This window comes from Falco biarmicus, chromosome 4 (genome assembly GCF_023638135.1).
Source record: "Falco biarmicus isolate bFalBia1 chromosome 4, bFalBia1.pri, whole genome shotgun sequence".
Taxonomy (NCBI): domain Eukaryota; kingdom Metazoa; phylum Chordata; class Aves; order Falconiformes; family Falconidae; genus Falco; species Falco biarmicus.
This window is the reverse complement of record NC_079291.1, coordinates 95,735,110-95,755,177: the sequence shown is the minus strand read 5'-3', so window position 1 is coordinate 95,755,177 and position 20,068 is coordinate 95,735,110. Positions and strand designations below refer to the sequence as shown.

General features: G+C 46.1%; 1 protein-coding gene across 1 annotated transcript in view; it reads right to left on the bottom strand.

The window, feature by feature from the left end:
- The window catches only part of LRIG1 (leucine rich repeats and immunoglobulin like domains 1), a 94,141-nt gene continuing 74,073 nt past the window's right edge, over positions 1-20,068 (bottom strand). Inside the window, exons 9-19 of the mRNA XM_056334341.1 lie at positions 19,814-19,894; positions 14,751-14,822; positions 13,391-13,462; positions 10,950-11,113; positions 8,515-8,835; positions 7,575-7,856; positions 6,596-7,015; positions 5,154-5,276; positions 4,401-4,547; positions 2,910-3,218; positions 1-2,765 (exon numbers count right to left, since the gene is read on the bottom strand). Of these exons, the coding sequence (XP_056190316.1) occupies positions 2,533-2,765; positions 2,910-3,218; positions 4,401-4,547; positions 5,154-5,276; positions 6,596-7,015; positions 7,575-7,856; positions 8,515-8,835; positions 10,950-11,113; positions 13,391-13,462; positions 14,751-14,822; positions 19,814-19,894 (2,224 nt within the window). The 3' untranslated portion in view covers positions 1-2,532. The remainder of the gene's footprint in view (positions 2,766-2,909; positions 3,219-4,400; positions 4,548-5,153; positions 5,277-6,595; positions 7,016-7,574; positions 7,857-8,514; positions 8,836-10,949; positions 11,114-13,390; positions 13,463-14,750; positions 14,823-19,813; positions 19,895-20,068) is intronic.

Genomic DNA, 20,068 nt, shown 5'->3' with positions numbered 1-20,068 from the left:
TAATATTATAAATGAACCTTTATTAAAGACACTTCAATGCCATTCGTTAGACACTTCAATATCTTACATGTTTTTCAATGTACAACATTGTACCAAATTTTCTAATAAATAAATAACTTTGTACACAAAAGTAATACTTCCTCTTTCACATTGCCTCTTAGAAGCAGCAAATTCACATATTTAGTGGAAGTCATAACATTAGGCAGTTAACTTTATTCAGAAACATTATTTTCAAATGTTAATGTGGCAAATATGCTTTGTATCTGCAATGGTGATGACATTTCCGCCAGCAAAATGAGTCAGTTAAATCATTCCCATCTTCCCCGTGTCCCCGGTTCCACTATTTTCACCTTGCGAGTCAGTTCCGAAGCATACTTTCCCTTTCAGTAAGGGGAAAATTACGCTCCGTTTATAGCTTTCTAACATCCATTTCCTTTGCTCGGAATAAACTTGGCACTCAACATAATCAGCCACCTGTCTCAAAGTGCAAACGTGTCAATAGTCAGGAACTGATACAGACAGGTACCCGGCTGAATTATGCATTGCTTCGTCAAGGTCGGGCTCCGCTGCCGGGCAGCAGGCGGAGGTCCTTCCCTTACGGGAGGTGGTGGCTCCTCAAGGTGAGGCGCGGGATGGACGAGCGGGTAACAGAGCAAACAGGCACCTCGCATCCCGGTGCTAGGCAGCTCGTCCCTGCTCGCCGAGACCCTGCAGGCGTGGCAGCGCTCGGGCAGTCACCAAGCGGTGGATTTAATGTTTCTGCCCTTACCTCTGGTGCTTGTTTTGAGCCACAGTACTAGCAAAAGTGGATTTCCACCAGACTCGGCTTCAGTGGAACTGGCGTTTGAGTTGCTCCTAAGGAAAAAAGTAACAACCCCCCCCCGATAAACCTTCCCCCAGAGTAGTCATCACCAGAGTTAGCAACCTGATGTTAGCAGAACTCAAATTACAAATAACTGGGAGTCCTCCATCCACAGGTACCAACACCAACAGAAAGCAGCCTTTCTATAAATAAAAAGCATTGTAGTGAAGTGAGAAGTGACAAGGATCTGATTGACCAATGTGGGCATTTTTTCCCCCCCGTTCATGGATGAACTTAACTTAAAAGACCCCGTAAAAATACTTGGAACGTTTCCATTTAACAGAGTACTTTCAACCATAACTACATAGTTTCCCTTCTAAACGAGTATTTTTTTGAGTAGCCCAGAATTGCTACACAAGGCAGATATTTTCATATAAAGAGCCTGGCTGCAGATGGGGGTAATGGTGTTTTGCAGGAAAAAAGTAACTATCAGATGAATTAACGGTACAGCTGTCAGCTCAGGAGTGTGATTTTAGTTTGTTGTCAAAACAGCTCTATGGTTTCAAACCCCCTCCAGAACAGATGTCATTTTTTGGGTGTGAAAACACTTTATACTGGCACGTGTTATTCCTTCTAAACAGGGCTGGGCTGTGTAATGATATGCATCTTATACAGGTAAAGCTGCATCCACGTGGGAAATGTCTGCAATTAGCTCTGTAGGTGATCAGCGCTGTAACTGCATCTACAGGCAGATAACGCCCTCTGCTATGAAGCTTTTGAACGGTGCAACATGAGACCACCCCACAGTTTACTGCATGAGTTACTTATTTTGGTAATGACTGCTCACTAATCACGACAGCCTTTTTGTCTGGCTGTTTCGGGGCTCTGCACTGTTGCTGAATTATTTAGTGCCTCTTGTGTGGTCCACTCTTAACGTATCACACAGTCACAGTTCATATACTAATTTGTATGCAGTTTTGAAAAATAATGGAATTTAAGTTCTTCCACCAACAGGAAAAAAATCAGGTTGCTATGTAATTTCTCATTGCATGGGTTCTTCTCGTATAAACTTCATTTGAAACAGCTGAAGATCTCTGTTTAAACATGTTAAGTGCAATAAATTTCAAAGGGGAAGGAAATTTGTGCTAAGTAACCCGATTAATTCTTGATTTAAAGGAACTTCCATTGAAAAGAGGACAATCCCTTTGCAACAGTCTGGCTTTTTAAAGTTCTGCTTATGCGTTTAAGGCACCAGAATTATTTCTCTCACAAAGTTTAACAGCAACCTGATACTGAAAACAATATTGCCAAAATTGTAAAATTTCATTCAGTTTTCCATGCACTAAAGATTAAAATAGCCTCTGTAAAAGATATATATATATATTTTTATATATATATATTTATATATGAAAACTCTTATGTACAATTGTATCAAATACTTTTCTCTTTACACAATAACCCCTTGCATTTATGTGCTTCATATGCAAGTCAACTTTTGAACACTTCATACTTCTCAGGGAAGTTTTAAACTATGTACAAACAGATGACGCTCGAACAGGAGTTTGTTCCCCATACAAGCTTGTTTCTCATACCTCAGTTGTTTTGCCTTTGACAGGTCATCAGTTCAGGATTTGAGGTAGAAGTAAGTAGCCTATATACTCTGTGCAAAGAAAAAAAAAAATTTAAAACTAATAGCGTATTTGTTAATTTGCACGTGGCAGTCTGTCCTCTCAGTCCAGCGATGTGTTTGGTGGCTTCAACTCACGAACGGAGTCGCACAGCTTGGGTGCGCTGCCGTTGGGCAGGAGAGCCTGTTTCACTTCGGCTTCGCTCTGCAAATCCAGTAGTGTTGGGGAAATTTCAGGAAGCACGTTCAGTTGCTTTAGTGACCCTCCTGCTGGTGAAGCTCTCACCAAATTAAGGTTGTTAAGCTCTGAAGGCTTTGCTGCGGCTTGCGAAGAGCCTGCAAAAAGCCAAAGAACCAGTGTGGTTAGTCGGTGCTGAGCCCGCCAGCGCTCCTCATAAAACCAACCCCGCCACTATCATTCATGCCTTTGAGCCAGTTAGAAAAGCCGATAGGAGAAGACATCCCCACGGAAAGACGTACCGTGTTTGTCTGCGAGCAGCGGGCTGGTCGTGCTCACAGGTCTTATTCTGTCGTGGTTGCTGGGGTAGAGGGTCCCGTCTGTTTCCATCCTCTTGCCACTGGCAATCCCGTTGCACGGCTGAGGATGAAGAAGGCTGGTGCCTGCACCCTTCTTCCTACTTCGTTCCTTACTGCTCAGTGCGTTTGGGAAGGTATTGTCCATAGTCTTAAGGCTCTCAGCATAGTACTCCGACTCCTTGGGGTAAATGTGGACGTTCATGCTGTCCGTGCTGCCACTGCAGTCCGTGCACACAACCGGCAGGCCATAGCCTTCAAGGGAGGAAGGGAAGATGGCAACAAACGCAGATTAACCAGCTGGAAGTTGTCAGCACAAGCTCACAAGTAGCGGAAGGAAAAGGCAGCTCTGTTTAGTTCATCCGTCCCTCGGCAGTGTGGGACTCTCACTGAGCACTGTGGATGGACGCTTCGTGGTTTTGTACAGGGCTAGTAAGTACCTGCGTTTTTCAGAACTCTGTAGCTATCCCTATAGGTAGTTCCAATTAATAGGTTTAGTTGGTTGCATTTTGGATTTTTGGGGGGTTTTTACTCCAAAGAAGTTGTGACTTCCTTTTTTTTTTTTAAACAAACTGTGCGTTTATTTCCTTTTCCAGGCTTTCTGGTCAGGGCAGAACTAGAAAGTGGAACTTTCCTGTACCTGCTTTAAAATACCAAGTTACCTTTCCCATTTTTGTGCTGCTGCTTTGCAGGAATCACTGTCAACTCACAATGTTGTTATCTCAAGATATGCTGTTACTGTTAGTGGTAACAACAGATGAGCAGAATTCAAAGCAGCAAACAGGAAGGAGTTTCTAAATGTCAAAAGTTAATTTCCCCAGTGCACCTGACAACTTTCCATTATTAAACTTTACAGTTTCTCCTGGAGAGAAAATTTGTTTCACTGCCTGTTTTTCTGTGTATGTTACAACAGCACGGGAACAGAAAACACATCCTAAAATTAGAAAAGTATGAGTGTAACACTCAAGAAATTGGCAAAGAGCAGTGGCAGGTGTAATGCCCAAAACAACTTTTAAATTTTGAAAATGAAAAAAGAAAAAAAAAAAAAAAGCTCAGCTTTTGCTGAGCTTTGAAGTTGACAGCCTCTTTAAAGAGCATGACAAATTTTAACACATTCAGTTTAAAAGTGCTCTCGCATTTTAGGAATAGCTCAAATCAAAATACCGATCAGCCAGCTGCAAGGAATGGCAATCGTGAGCTTTAGTCTGCCTCTTTCTGACGGTTCCTTGAATTTAAACTACCCAAGCTTGATGGAGGATCAAAGCGAGTAGGGGAAAGTAAATTTACTGTGCTCACACCTGAGAATCATTCTGGGCTTTTTTTTTTTTTTTTTTCTTTTCTGAAGGTAACAATTTCTTGTCTTAATGCTGCCTGACTTGGAGGGCCTTCTGATCTGTACAAACACGAAATACCTTTCCAGATTAATGGGTTTTGTACCTGTCTTATCTGGAACAAGCATTCCATCAGCCATGTCTTCAGTTTTCCAAGTGTCTTTATTATAGCCGATACACAGCTTTGGCTGTCTACAACCTACAGTGGGAGCTTCAACATCTGGACACCTTCCAGCATCAGTCTGACACATACCTGTAACAAACAAACCATCTGGCTAAAGATTACAACCATCTGCTCTCAGTTAAATGACTTGTTAAGTCTTACTTCTACTGTAAAAGCTGTAAAAGGGAGAAAAAATAGCAATGGAGATAATAGATAATTTTAAGCTAATGTTTAACAGAATAAATGCTGTACAATCTCAGGAGAATCTTAGTTCAGAACGCTTAACTTTTCCTTCCTAACGTGCTGTGTTTAAATGCTGTAAAATCCCAACTTTTAATTTCTAAGCCTGAAGGCAGGGACAGGCAATGCTAATGTATTTTCTAGTAGAGCTTAACTGTGGGTAACTCTGGTGCCAAAAACCTAATCCAAAATTAGCAAAAATATAGTCCTTAGGGCCTGACTGAGCAGTCTCTGAAGCAGTCTGCTTGTATGAACACTGTTATTACTGGGAGGATAGCTTTGTGAAGTGAAAGAAAGATCCCTGTTCTGCATAAATGCAGTAGCTAGAGGATTACATTAAGAAGATCGTTCAGATAACTCGTAACAAGCACAGAAGTACTTCGTACTGTGATTTCTACCTCCTCCTATCAGGTTCAGATACAGCATTACAGAAAAAATAATTAAACCGGTTCTCACCGTTGCTGTCTATGTGCCCGTTAGGCTGTTGGTTATCTACTCTGATGACCGCTTCCTGCCGGTCAGAAAGAGTCCCTTGTGAAGACAAGTAGCTGGGCACGTCAGGAGGCACAATAGTCTCATCTACAGCAATGGGAGCAGAGAAATGTCAGTTCCTAGTAAGATACAAAGGCTTCCGTCTTCAAAGGCACATCAAATCACGTTTGCAAGAGGGATCTGGGATTTGGTATTTTCTCTAGATGCAATGGAATCGGAACTGTCTAAATACTCCATTCCCCTCAGAAGCCCCCGTCCTGATTTTTCGAAGCTTAAGGCTGTGCGATACAGCGCTGACAAGGCCACCTCGAGTGTCTGCGTTTGGCACGGCCAGTGCAAGGGAGGTGGTGGAGGAACTGGAACTGTCTCTTCAGAACAAGTAAATCCTTCCTCTTCCCTTGAAATCCAGAGTCCCTCGTTTGACTCAAGTCCTGTGTCTCCCAAAGTCGTGAGTAAAAGACTTCTGGAGAACAGCATCTTCACTACATTTAAGCAGGCAAGTACGTCTAAGCCCCTCGACTATCCCTGGTTTTCTCCATTTTATATCAGGCAATTTCTGTTTCCCTTGTCACACAAAACCAAGTGAAACTCAGTTATGCTTGGCATGAAGCCCTAGACTTCCAGGACTGAAAAAAACCCAAGGGGTGAGAGGCGGGGAATCCCACTGACACATCGCACTGGTCAGATGGTATCCAAGCGTCCCTACCTAGCCCCTGTCTTTAAACCCCTACGTCATACTGGTTCTAAAGCTAAGCCTAATATAGGAAGGCTGCAAATCCCGGCTGGGCAGGGAGGCCTGGGGTTGGTTCTTCCATACGTCTGTGCAGAGGCTGCACAGCGCTGAGGGCAGGAGAGTTTATTCTCACTGCAACACTCACTTCTGCACCAAATTATCCCCTTTGAATATCAGGAAGAAGCAATAAACGCTGCTTCTTCCCCTAAAAGGTGAGGGGTACGCCTCAGCAGCAGGGCTACAACAGCTCTTACAGGCAACGTGGAAAAAGGGATTGCAGCTTCAAAGTCTAATTTCTCAAGTTTTGAATACAGTCTTTGAAAATACATATTCCCAAGAAGACAGGTTCCCAGCATCATGGACATAATCCAGACTGTCTCAAGAGTTATCATTTATGGTCATGGAAAATCAAAGTAGCAAAGCAATGGCTGGAACTACTGCCAAGTGGAAAAGGCCTTTCTGAAGAGCAAGCCAAGGGGAGAGAAGCAGCTCTGAACATGCTTCAGCAGCAAGTGAAAGCTGCTTCCAGCTTTGCAAGCCAGGAGAACCATCGTGATAAGCCAACTGCTTTCCCAGTGTGATCGCGTGGCTACCTGGCGTGCCGATTCAGCCGCACTGGGAAGTCTGACAGCACGGAAGGTTAGAGGAAGCCTGAGCAGGAGACCAGAGCTACCTGTGTTGGTGACACTGTATTCTTCACTCTTCTTCCTGGTTTGGTAGATGATGCAGACCCAGACCAGAGACGTCACCACGATGCTACACACCACGGCAATGGTGATGATCCCCACGGTGGTACGGTCCTTCCTACAGCCGAGAGACTGTAAGATGCTCACATGGCTGTGCGCACGCTCTGTCCCCAGGGTGTTGGACATTTCACAGGTGTATTTCCCAGCGTCCTCCAAGACAACGTTCCTAATGATCAGCAGCTGGTTGCCAGAGGTGAAGTGATGCCTTTCTGTCACCATCAGGGGCTGGTCACCTTTCAGCCAGGTAATGCGGGGAGATGGGCTCCCCGTGGCTTTGCACTGAAGAGCCACAGTCTCACCTACGGACACTACGTGGTCTTCCAGTGGATGAATCAAAGATGGTGTCTCTGCAGGACAACAATCACAGAAATTAATTCTTGGGGCCAGTGTAACAAAGCGTTTCTTTTAACAGTACGAAATGTAACTGGTGTTCCTGCAAATATACAGCAATGCACTACGCAGCCACACGCTCAGGAGTACGGCAGCTGCAAACTGCGACAGATCTAACACTCGCAGCCAAGGCCTTCCCATAACCAGTTGGTGCTACTCTTCCCAACAAAAAAACCCGCGAGGATCAGCGCCAACAGCTGACACACGGGAATTACTTTGTCGGGCGAGAGAGATGGAGTGCAATTGCTTTTTGAAGTAATTTTCCCAGACAGTAAATAGGGTGGTTGGAGGGGCTTCCCTGGCACAAGAGGAAATGCAACTTACAGCTCCTTCTCTTCATTAGCGGGGTATTTTTCATTAGTTAATTACAGTGTAGAAGAATGAAACAAAACTAATGCAGAGCACTGCCTCTTTCTCCCTCTTCTGTATCTGCACCTGCTGAAGAGCTTGAACAGCAATCCCTTCCAGTGCCTGCTTCCAGACCACTTGCTCTCTTGGAGCACTAACGCAGCTTACCCAGTACAGTCAGGGTGGCATTTGCAAGCACAGACCCTGCAGAATTCTGTGCTGTGCAGCTGTACACGCCCATGTCCTCGATCTTCACATCCGTAATGAAGAAGACATCGTCATCGGGCATGACGTGCATGCGGCGTTCGCGGGCTGCAGGGAAGTCCGTGCCCCCGTCCTTCTGCCAGGCGATTTGTGGGGTGGGGTGGCCTTCAGCCACACACTCCAGCCGCGCCGTTGTCCCCGTCCGTCTGGTGATGTTGCGGGGAGTTTTGATAAACGAGGGCAACACTGACAGAGGAAAACAAGACAAAGAGATGAGCAATTCTATGGGGAAAACACCCATCTCCTGGGCAGTTCTAACTGCTTTCCTTCCTGGGCAGGAGATTAACAGATAAATACCCGCAGGCAAGAGGATGGCAAGCTGCTTTTGCAGGATGCACCTGAACTGCTGGGGACTAACCCTGTGTTCCTACAGCACGTGCCCACCTAAGTGTCCAAGACTCACCCCCCCATGCCCCCAGGATCATTAGAGCTGGGATCAAAGCTTATTTTCTTCTGTGATTAACCTGGAAAGAAACCCTGTTATCCCTCCTACGGAGACTTTTCAATCACTATAGTCCCTCTTTGTGTCCTTTTTTTGGGTTTTTTTTGTTTTCATTTGCCCAGTGAAATGGGCAAAGACCCTACCGCGACAGCTGAAGAGAGTCAGCTAAAGCCATGGAGCACGCGCTGAGGCGTGTGGCTGGATGCAGCCGTCACAAGCCTGGCACATGCTCCTCGCGTGGCGCTTCTCAACATCCAGAGATGCAGGCAGCTGGTGTGAAGAGGCTGAGAGCTCCGGACCATCAGGAGCAGACCCTCAAGAGAACTGCCTGCAAAAGCGGGTCCCGGGGAATCCTACTGGCTCAGGCTGAGGAAAGGAACGAGGAAGCAGCTTCCTACTCACCATTAACGGTGAGCCGGGCCTTGTTGGAGTAGGTAGAGCCAAAATGGTTGGTGATGATACACTGGTAACGCCCTTCATGGGCAAAGGTGACATGCCGGAGATGCAGAATGGTGGTGTACTCCATCACCTCGCCATCCTTTGCCCGCACATGGGCATAGTTCTCAATTTCAGCATTGTGCAGCATCTCGTTGTCTTTCTTCCACGCAAACATCATGGGGGAGCTGCTACTGCTGGCTGCCGAGCAAGTGAAACTGATATCCTTCCCAAGGACAGCCACTGTTGTCTCAGGCTGGATGATGATCTGTGGCTTGGGGACATCATCTAAGAGAAAACAGCAGGCAGAGTTAGTTCTGGAGTACGAGGCAAGACCGGAACAAGCAAAGAGATGCAATGAGAAATGAGTAGTGCGTGAGCAAAGGCCATTGCACATCTGCTTTTACATCCACTGTTGTCTGCACCAGGAAAGCAGCTTGCTCTTGCAAAGCGCTCCACCACTGCGAGTGGCTCTGTAGTGCAGATGTGCCATGCGCAGCTCCGCTGGGCAGCTGGTCTAAGTTAGGATTCTCGCTCCCCTGGCTCCTTCTGTAAGCAGTGGACTGAGATGGTCACTTCGTGACCTCAGACACCTAAAGATGACTTGCTGGCTCCACCAATGTAGCTGAACCTCAGAAAGATACTATGGCCTAAAGAAAATAGCTTTCCTGGTACAACCCATGCGTGAAGCGCAATATTGAAGTTAAAACTTCACCTCCAGGCCTGCATTAGCATGAAGTAGGAAGACACATGGAAGGGCTGCAAATGCCACCTCTAGGCATAAACGCTCATGAGAGGTTGTAGTGAGGTGGGTGTCAGTCTCTTCTCCCACGTAGGATGTTCAGGAAGCAGCCCCAAGTTGCACCAGGGGAGGTTTAGGTTGGGGATTAGGAAACATTTCTTCACTGAAGGGGTTGTCAAGCACTGGCACAGGCTGCCCGGGGAACTGGCTGAGTCACCAGCTCTGGAGGTATTTAAAAGACGTGCAGATGTGATACTTAGGGACATGGTTTAGTGGTGGACTTGGCAGTGTTCGGTTAACAGTTGGACTCAACAATCTTAAAGGTCTTTTCCAATCTAAACGATTCTATGGCTCTGTGCAGCACGCAGTGTCAAAGCAGAAGCAGCTGTTATTTGCCTGCCACCCGTCTGGGGTGGAAAGCTTTGCACAGTCTCTCTCTCCCCTGAAGACTGTTAGTTTTAGCAAGGTTCCAAGCAGATTCATTTATTAGATTTCTACAAATGGTGTAATTTAATATTTGACTAAGGTTTAATTAAACAGCCAGGCCTCTGGAACCAGGAGTACTAGTGCCTGGAGGACTTGGCAGGCACCGGAGAAGCAAAGCTGTCTTCGCTTTGTGATGTTGCTGTGGGGATGGAGCCTTCATGATTTCTTCTTCCAGATGAGCACGGCTAGCCTCCCAGACTCGCTCAGAGGCCACCTAGGCAGAGCCCTGCCACTCTGGGATCAGAAGGGACATGGGACAGCAGCTGGAACAAAGCTTTTGCTCCGTGTTAATGCCAGTCACGCATTCAACTTGGTTAAACAGTGTTTTCAAAAGCGCTTTTCTTCTTCATCAAACAGCCACGTGCAGCTCCACCCAGGATCCACACTGGCTGGCTCCACAGCACAGCTCACCAAACCAGGCCTTTATTTCCCCCAAAAGCTGGATGCATGAGCAGCATCACTTTGGCCTCCTCTGATTATTTATATTTCTTTTCTTTCTGAGAGAGGTAGTAGATGTTTGTGTGTGCTGGGTATAAAGTTAAGCTGCTTTGCAACCACAGCTCAGGTGCAGAGTCAACTGCAGTGTTTGGGTGGGAGAACAGCAGTAGGTGCTGTTTAGAAGAAAAAACAGCTGTAGGAGAAAAAAATTATTATAATGCAACTGTTAACCATCAGATGGTTCAAGGGTAATGCCCTACTGGCCCAAAAACAGGAGCTGTGATGGAGAGATTCTCCTCTGCTTTTAACCCTTTGTTATTTCCAAGAGGGAGAAAAGATGAGTGAAGAACACAAAGCCACAGAAGAAGCTCAGAACACTGAAGAGTGAAAAAAAAAATATAGCTGCAGCCTTGGTAGTCTCAAACCAAGAAGACAGGGGAGGTCTCTGTGCAGCCTCATCTGGAACTGGAACAAGCATTAGTCCCTTTTGATTTAATATTCAGGGAGCCCTGTAAGGAATACGCTAGATGCAAGCAATGCGCTGTGTGGTTTTGGTGGGAAATAAATTGTAGCCAATGACAAATTTTTAAAATGCAGGCTTGGGCTTCCTTTGATCCCATTGAGTCACAAAACAAAACAGAAACCCTCTCATAATAACATGCTGGTAGTCAAAGAAAATGTTTCCCAAGTGAGTTCTACCCTTTATACAACCCCAAAACACACAAGCAAGACTTACCGCACACAAAACTTTCTGGCTGGATGGCAAAAATGCTCTTGCTTTTTAGTGACTCAGGATGGGCGCAGGTGGCCACCACAAAGGATTGCAGCTCTTTCTCAGCTAACCACTGGGGCAACCATTTCAGCTGGCAATCGCAGAGGAAGCTGTCGCTGTTTATGTGACTGCAGGGAAACAAAACCGACGCAAGCCTGCTCTGAGTCCCGCACAGAGAGAAGGCTGGAAAGTTCACGGCCCTTTCATGTTAGACACATTCCTCTCTCCTGCCCCCAGCACGGGTGGAAGGAAAGAACACAGGACTGCAGGTTGTCCTCGAGGCATTAATGCTATTAAATACATAACACATTGAAACAGCATTTCATCTCCCCATAGGAGCAACCCACTCCTGTACTGTGGTGACACTCTCAAGCACCTTCTATCTATTTGCCAGCTTCCAAAGTGATCCCCTGGAACAGATGAGCAATGTCATCCCTGGCTTAAGTGAGAGAAACAGAGGCGGATCACCTACAAAGGAGACAAGCAGCGGAGGCACAAGTCAACAGTACAGCCCATCCGGATCCCGCTTCTCCTATCTAATTACTGTGCGTGCTCCTTCTCTGCCTCTCTGGTTTGAGCATCTTTGTTGGGGACCGAATTCAGGACTAAGTTACTAAACAGGGAGAGGATGCCGAGTTCCCCCTGTAAGACCTTTATTTCCCTCAGTGGCCAGCAGCAGTGGAGTAAGCGGAGAGGCCCCTGCCTGCCTTCCGTAAGGTACATCTTCACCCACCAGCATCACCAGGGATGGGAGGTGTGGCTGATGTTGTGTTTACTGATTAGCAGAAGCAGTAGAACAGAAATTACCAAAGACATTTGTGCTAAGCCAATGCAAACAGAGACTACTTTGGAAAGCAAAACACAAACCTCCCTACTTTGTCAGCATCCTAACAGTAACTTAGCACCTTCTGTTAAGAAAAGAGTTGTGAAAAAGGGGAAAATAAAAGGGGAGCCTCAGGATTCTTTTTTAAATATTGTGGGCCAAACTGTGGCTCAGCATAGCTCTGAGGCCAGTGAAGAACTGCAAGTTTACACCAACAGGGAATTCAGACTTTGGTCTGGTTTGGTCCAGGATCCCAGGAAAACCCAGTCTGGTCCCTCAAACCAAATGTGAGGATGCCTCAGAGACTGGGAAAATGGCCCTGGACAGAGAAGTCCTGCCCTGCAATACTGCAAGTTGCGCAAGAGCAGGTTATCAGGACCTCAGCAGAATCCTAGCTCCAGCACTGTGTTGTAAGCTGTGAATCTCCTCCAGTTTTTCCACCTGATAAGCTCAGGAAATCCTAAAGCCTGGAACTAGCCAGGAAATAGGAAAAGAAAGAAATGGAGAGGGAGGGAACGAGGGAGGGATCTGATTTTTCCAAAGTTGTCCGCTTTGCTGTCCTAGAAAGATGTGTAGCCCCTAATACACGTGATGGAGTAAACACTGCAGGTAGCTGGGACAGGTCAGAGAGACCTTCAGTGTTGAAGACTTCAGCACAATGCATTCTGCATGTGTATGTCCCTTATCTGAAAGCCACCTTCTCCGTGGTTTATAAAGGTTCCTTCACAATATCCGAGATCCCACAAACTCTTCTCCAATAAGATCAATCTTTCACCTCAGTTTTTTTTTCAAGAGCCAGTGCAAAAGATAAAGTGGTTAAAACAACAGACTCACAACGTTTATCTTATTTATTCCCCAGTCACTGGTATTAAATAAATGTCATTGCCAACAGTGACCATCCCATTTCCATTTCTAATGTCAGGAGGAAGACTCGGATGCCGCTCAAATACCAAATAAGTGATTTCTTGTTCCACAGACATTGCACTACTCCAGAGTGTAGCAATGCACTGACAGTGGATTAAATATTTATGGTGAAGAGGAGAAAAGGAAACCAGGCAAGACTGGAAACAGTGTCTGATAACAGTGCAGAGTCCCAGCCTAGAGCACAAGCAGCAGCTCTGATAACACATCCGTATTTTTACACCAGAAGGCTGGATGACAAGTGGATCCAGTTCAAATGGTGCTTATCACTGAAATGTCAGTACTGTATGCGAATCCTAAACATAGGAACAGCAAAGGAGCAGATGGGCCACTGGGAATTAAATCAGTGGCAGGGTGAGAAGGAGAGATGTCTAACAGGACCCAGGCTGGACTTCCTGAGCGGAGATGAATAATTGCACAGATGCAAACCTGCTGGAAGAACCTGTTCCAATGATCTAATTTCACTCACTATTGAATGCAAGATGTTCCCCGTGACATCTACTCATGTGTAAAAATACCCTGCAGAGGAGGACAGAGGGGAGGAGGAAATAAATGAGTGGTAATGCGGGTAACACTCCATTGGAAACAACGTGCTGCTTCTCACGTCCAAGGCAAGAAGGATCCCTGCCTCCCTAACGGTGTGTACAGTCCAATTACTTACAGCTGCCGCAGGCTCTTCATCTTAGCAAAAGCATCTGCTTGAATTGAGCGGATGGCGTTATCCCCCAGGTTCCTGCAGAACACAACCAAAGGCAATGTGAACAAAAGGGATGCTATGGCTGTGACAAAGTCTCTCCATATTCAAGCAATGACTCCAGTAGCAGGTAATTTGGTAGCTCCTTGTTAAGGCCAGAGGCACTTACAGCTCATCAAAATGGTTTTCCACAAAACGCTTTAATACTGAGTAAGTATTGCCGAGCAATAGTCAACCAGCAAAAATTACTGATATAAACCACTACGTCATTCCATACCCCATCTTCTCACTACGCTTTCTCAGTCTCAGCTACCTTCACCAGCCATAGCTCAGAAATTCCTCAGCCCCCTCCATAACCAAAGATAGTCAGGAATGCCATAACCCAGGCTAGACCTTCAGCAAACATAAAGAAAGCAAATACTTGCACTAAACGGCATCTGAGAAGTTATTTGAAAGTGACTTTGAGAGGATACTATTGTGTTCGAAAAACACTGCAAAGTTTCCAAAAGGAGGTATTCTTAAAAGCTTCCCTCACAACTACTGCTACTTGAAAAATTACATGTCCTTTCAAACAGGGTAGTGCTGGATTTAGGACTGAAGTTTACTGAGTGAAGCGTAGGACAGACAAGCGCTGCTTGTAGAGAAAAATCTTGGTACAGCAATAATAAGGGAACATTTACCTGCGAATGTACCCCCCCAGTCAGGCAGCCCCCATCTTTCTGTATGCTCTCGATGGTCATAACATTTCACACAATCAACAGCCAATAAAACATCTAGAGCAGAATCACATATACTTTTAAATTGTCTTAATTCAGAAAGTTATTCATGAATCACTGCTAGAGTCATCAGCCTTGAGACACAGGAAAAAAGCTGCACGGTGGCAGCCAAAATTTACTTCTTGCAAATCGCTCTAAGGCAGTTGTGCTGAATGGGGATGTTCAAGTCCTCTGCAACATGTCACTGCCAGCGCCTGGCTTTAGGAGGAAGTTGGGGCAAGGGAGGAGGAGAGAGGGTTACATCTGAAATAGCGTATTTTCATTGCTACCAGCCTGTGAAGAAGCAATGTGCAAGTCAAGGCGATATTTATCCAAGAACAAATCAAAAAATTAAGAGCATGCGGATCTGCCATATGTTCTATAACTTTGTTCCTGGCACAAAAAAAGGCCAAAGTTGAGGCGGACTTCTAATGAGAAGGAAGCAGGTGGCCCCCACAAATGGACTGGCTTCTCAGTTTACAAAGACGCTATTAAATTGCTAGCAGATCTCTCAAGCAGCTACTTTTGGCAGACCCCCCTTCCCGAACTCCGAGGCATGGTGGGTTACTCACAGGTGCTCCAGGGCCTCCAACCCTGAGAATGCTTTCTTGGCCACCGACTTGATCTTGTTTCCAAACAGAGTTCTGCAGTTTCCAAACATCCAGTGCCAGATAAATAGAAAGAAAGAAAACGGGGAGAGGGGGGCAGAAAACGAAGGAACACAATTAGTGTGGCTTTATCTGATATACGCGCTCAGTGCAAGTCCCGGGAAATCTGAACTGCATGGAGATTAAGAGGGCTGAAATACACTCACTTTCCCGCTCCTGAAATTAAATCCTTTTATCTGCATTCGAATTTAATAGTGATGACAGCACAAAAGGGAATGTGCCATATCATGTAAAAAGACAGGTTTGCTCCAGTGCTTGGAAACCAGCTTGCTGAGTAACAGAAGGTCCCCTCTATTCTTTGCAGGCTGGCTGTGGACAGGATTAAGTGCAATGACAGTTTAACAAGATTTTGGTCTCTCCCTGCAACACTTTTCGTTTCTGACTTCCTCCCAGACAGTAAAAGAGTGGTAATTCATTCACTGCTGCTTGGCCTGAGAGGACATCCACACACCAGGGCTGAGAGCTGTCGCTTGGCTGCACGTTTATACAGCAGCTAACTCGAGTGACTGCCGACTTCCTCCCCCGCCGTGTTAGAGATACAACAGCAAAGTAATATAATGCAGTAAGTAACAGCAATTTCAAGGGGCAAAAGGAGGAAGAGAAAAGGTAATGTACAGAGCTGAGAAGCGTGCTTCTCGCATCTGTGACCAGAGAGCATTCCTCCGAATCAGCAGACAGTGCTACGCAGCGGCAAGACGGGGACTATCAGCAGGCAACAGCCAGCTGGAGCAAGCACAGCCCAGCTGCTAGCTGCAGAGTAACAGTTCTCTATAAATACTGACCACTGGTGATCTGCCAGGGGCAGGGTTCATGCAAAATGGATAGTCTCCTCACCTGTTTTAATAAAATATCAACCCATGTCATTAATGAGGAAATGCTTTCCTTCCCCAGGTTCTCTCTGTCTAAGGTTTATCCTCCAGGTGCATCTTTTATCACCACCTGCTTCACATGGTGTCCAGTGCAAGTCACTGCTAACACCTCAGGTAAAAACCGGCACATCTGGTGCTGCATTTCATTGAGTTTTCCTTCAAGGTTTTTCCTTCAATATAGGGTGCGACCTATACCTGCACCCTAAAAGGTTCTACAACTATGATCCCACTGCTTGCTACCGGCTGGGGAAAGGAGGCTGGGGTACAAGATGGAGCATGCGGAGCCATTACGTGAGCAAATATATTTGCAGAAGCTTGTTAGAGCTTTCCACAAAGCACCCTTCAAACGCCAGGATAATTTGGTTTCTCAGTGCCGGAGCCCAGAAAGCCCAGTTTCCTTGTGAATGAAGCAGTGGATGCCACAATGGGTAGAAAGGAAAACTGGGGCTCATCATGCTGTTACAGCAGCGAGGACCGGGACTGTATCATCATCTGTCCTTGCAGCATGTTGCCTTTGGAAGGAATGTGGGTGCCTGCCACTGGGACAACACTGTGACCTCGAGTAAGTCCTCACAAAACCAGTCGTCCTGATGGTTTTGCAAATCACTGAGCCATCACTAACTTTTGAGTAGGCAGGAAAGGCTGGTTACCCCTGGCTCCATACAAAAGGTCTGTGGCCCCTTGCCATTTTAGAGCAAAACAACCAAAAGCCTCGAATCCAGGCACAGCAACCTCCCAGCCCCCACAGCGAGACACACGCTTGAAGCCCTTTCTTACAGGCAGAGTTAACTTGGTACAAAACCACAGCTCAGTTTTCATAGCTGTGTTCCTTCGTTAATTATTTGATTTGAGGTGAGAATAAAGACAGCTCTCAGAGGCATGTTAGTGGCTGATGGCTTTATGCTGAGCTTGGGTTTGGTAACTGGAGATACTGGTTACATCTGTTTACTTATCTGTGCAGAGAAAAGCAGTACATCTGGGGATGTGAATACACGATGCATACGCCACTTGTATAGGTGCATACAATTTTACGGCTAGATATATATATGAAAAATATGTAACAGTGGGTAAGGTAATAAAGCCATGCCCCAGCAAACTCATTAAAATCATTACGCCTTTCAAATTTCAACTAACCACTTCTGCAATTCTGAAATGGTTTGAACCCAGCGGCCCCCTTCAAAGGGCTGTGGCATGCCGGAATGCAAACGCGGCGGTATGCAGCTCCACAATTAGCCTGCCTGCTGCAGTCCAGAAACGCTCCTCCACTGCCGGCAGAGCTAGGCACAAGCATGCTCTCCCGGCGATTGCATAAGTGTAATTACACGCTAGGCACGCAATTCATTAGAAAGCGGCATTTTCTGCTCCAGCCAGTTTTGCACCTGCAGGAAGATCTCGGTCACTGAGTAAGCCATCAAAAAAAAGGGTTACATTTAGCAGCTTGAATAATTAGGAAACTCGCTGTTCCCCAGCGATTCCACTGATGCTTTTTACGCTTTGATGCTTCTCAACTCTCCCTTTCTTGAAGCAACATTTTAATTTAGGTCTGCTGGAGAGCTTCATATATAATTCAGAGAAGGCTAAAGTGACCGGCCTCCCCACCTCTCAGTTTAACACCTTCCTTTCAGCGAACAACCCTCTCCGTGCTAAATCCTTTCAGAGGCTAATCTGTGCCAGATCAAAGGGGAATGGCTTTTAAGGCAATCTCCACAGAGCTGAGGTGATTATTAATTCATCGGAAGGTCTCCTCTGAAGTGCCCTTTTTTTTTGTATGCTAATGCATTTAAAGCTGGTTGATGGTTTAAACACAGACCCTAAATCATGCAGGAAATGTTTGCTGTAAAGGCTGCTATTTTATTTTATTTATGAAAAAATCCTGCCAGCAAGAATGATACTTGCTTCATCCTTAGATGAAATTACAAGTTTGGGATTTATGGGCTGATGAGCTAACACAGACCTGAGCAGATCCCTTTAAAAGCGACCACTCCCAAGTGTCCCCAGACCACCTCAGGACATATAATTAAATAATCTCATATTCTGAGGGTGTTTCTAGCTTTACACTCCGGCTGACAACAAATGATCCCAGCAACCTGTCTGTCCTGCAGCAGTTTCACTCTGTTAGGTAATCAAACGACTGCTGTCTGCCCAAGACTAACCTGATCCACACGCTCTTCCAGGCTATGAAATTCGCGCAATCCTTCCCACAAACCACAGGCACATGTCCTTCCCTGCCTTCAGCCAGACTCACAACCGGCCCAAGTTCATGTGCAATGAAAGAGGTCAACAACACGAAAAAAAGATGCAAACCCAGCTTCTTTAGACTTGGGCAAGCCCTTGCCGCATCCTTTGCTACTGGCAGACAAAACGGTCCTTCTTTTGAAGCCATTCATTGTGCTGGCCGATAAAACATCAGATCAGGCCACAGCTATTTCACAGGGGAGCTCTGAACACACAACCCGCACAGCCCCGCAGGCTGCCACTGCTCCTTCCTTCCTGCCCCTGCTCCTTGCTGTACCTCCTCCTGGCCTCTGTCTGACCCCTACATCTCATCAGTGCTCGTTTCTCCTGGATGCTGAGTCAATCCTTCTGCTGAACTCTTCCCTTCAATCCTGCCTCCTCTGGCTTTTTAACCTCTCTCCCGTTATTCGCACACAGCATTTCTAACATAATCCCAATCGCTCGGTCCACTACTCTTGCTCCCGTGCCAGTGGCCACACTGGAGCGATGCCCTAGGGAGGATGTCCCACCAGGACAGCTCTTTCGCCACTCCTTCCTCTCCCTTGTCAAAGCACCACTACAGACTCACAATCCTACAGCCCGCAAATCCCTCTGGACAAAGCCTCTGCTCCCACTACCCTTCTAACTACTCAAGTGGTTTCACTGGCTTCTTCAGACAAACCAAAACCTTCACCAACAGCAGACAAGGACTGTCCTACCCACCACATCTGCTCCTCTGCCTTTTTTCTAGCAACTCATGGGAAGATTTCCCAGCTCCACGTGCACACCAATTCCTACTGGCACCTCTGTCTCCCACGCTCCTTCTGCCTCCCTGCCCAATTCCCCCCATCCTTAAGTCCTTCTCTGCTTTCTGCCTTACTCTACTCACAGCTACAACTTGGTTCTGGTCTCCTTGGATCCAGTGACTCCTCTCAGCAATGATCAAATGTCTGTGACTTCAAATCTTTCTTCTCTGCCTAAGCATTACGTCCCCACAAATCCTGCCATGGCTCTTCCCACCCCCCCAGGAGTCTCTAATGAGAGCACGACAATATACCGCCTGCCAGGATTCATTCTAGCCATCTGCTATCCATCGAGGTACTTTTACTGCACCTCTGGCTGTGCCATCTCAGCATCAGAGACAGCATGATGGGGGGGTGCTGAGAACTTAAACAAAGGCAAGAGGTAATGATTAGAAAGAGTCTTGATTTGTCACAAGCCATCAGAGACTTCTCTGACAGGGCTGATTTATATAGCCGATTTCAAATGGATAACGAACAAGTACAGAGCAATGTGAAAATACTTGCGAAGGCGAAGCAAGCTATAAACATTTGCAAGGCGCATGCTTGCCTTAGGTTTCTTTTTATCTCTTTAAGAGCCTATGCCCCATGGCGCCTTTTATTGTCGCTGCACATGGAAGCAAGCCCAAAAGATCACTCTCAGACAGAGTATCCCACAGAAACGAATCCTGATTCAATCCTCTGTTGTAACAGGAAGTGGGGTGATTTTTCTCTTCTGTTTATTGTTATTTGCTGCATCAATCAATGCTTCGCTGAAGACTGCAAAGGGTCTTTTTTGTTGCTGTTTGCTTTTAGAAGCAAGGAATGGTTGTACTGAAGCTTATAGATTAAAACAACTTGAGTTTCTCCTGCGACTCTGAACTACAGTATGTGGCACTGTCTGTTCGTTGCTTTGAAAGGACTATAATTGCCTGTGCTTCTTGATAACCACATCTGCACTCTTGCAGCGAGCCTGCAAAACTAGTATGTCTCAAATTTTCTGTTGAGTTTTATCTTGTTCCAAAGGGAGGAAGGCTGTGTCAGAGAGGAGAGACCCACCCCCAACACAGCTGCTTTACAGAACTTCAAACCCAGGGCTACTCACAGCTTGCTTAGGTTTTCTAGGCCTGCAAAGGCTCCATTGGTATCTTCTATTGTGCCTGAGATGTCGTTGTGGTCCAGTTCCCTGGGGAGAGGACAAGAGACGGCTCACAATCAGTGTCTTAGTCCTAGGCTCATCATTAAAAACAAATGTAAAGAGTTTGAGAATGCCACACGAAGAGGTGGCATTTCTCCTGACAGTTTTCAGGAAAAGCAGAGTCCCACAGCAAAGCAGCACTACTCATGTTCCTGCACTGAC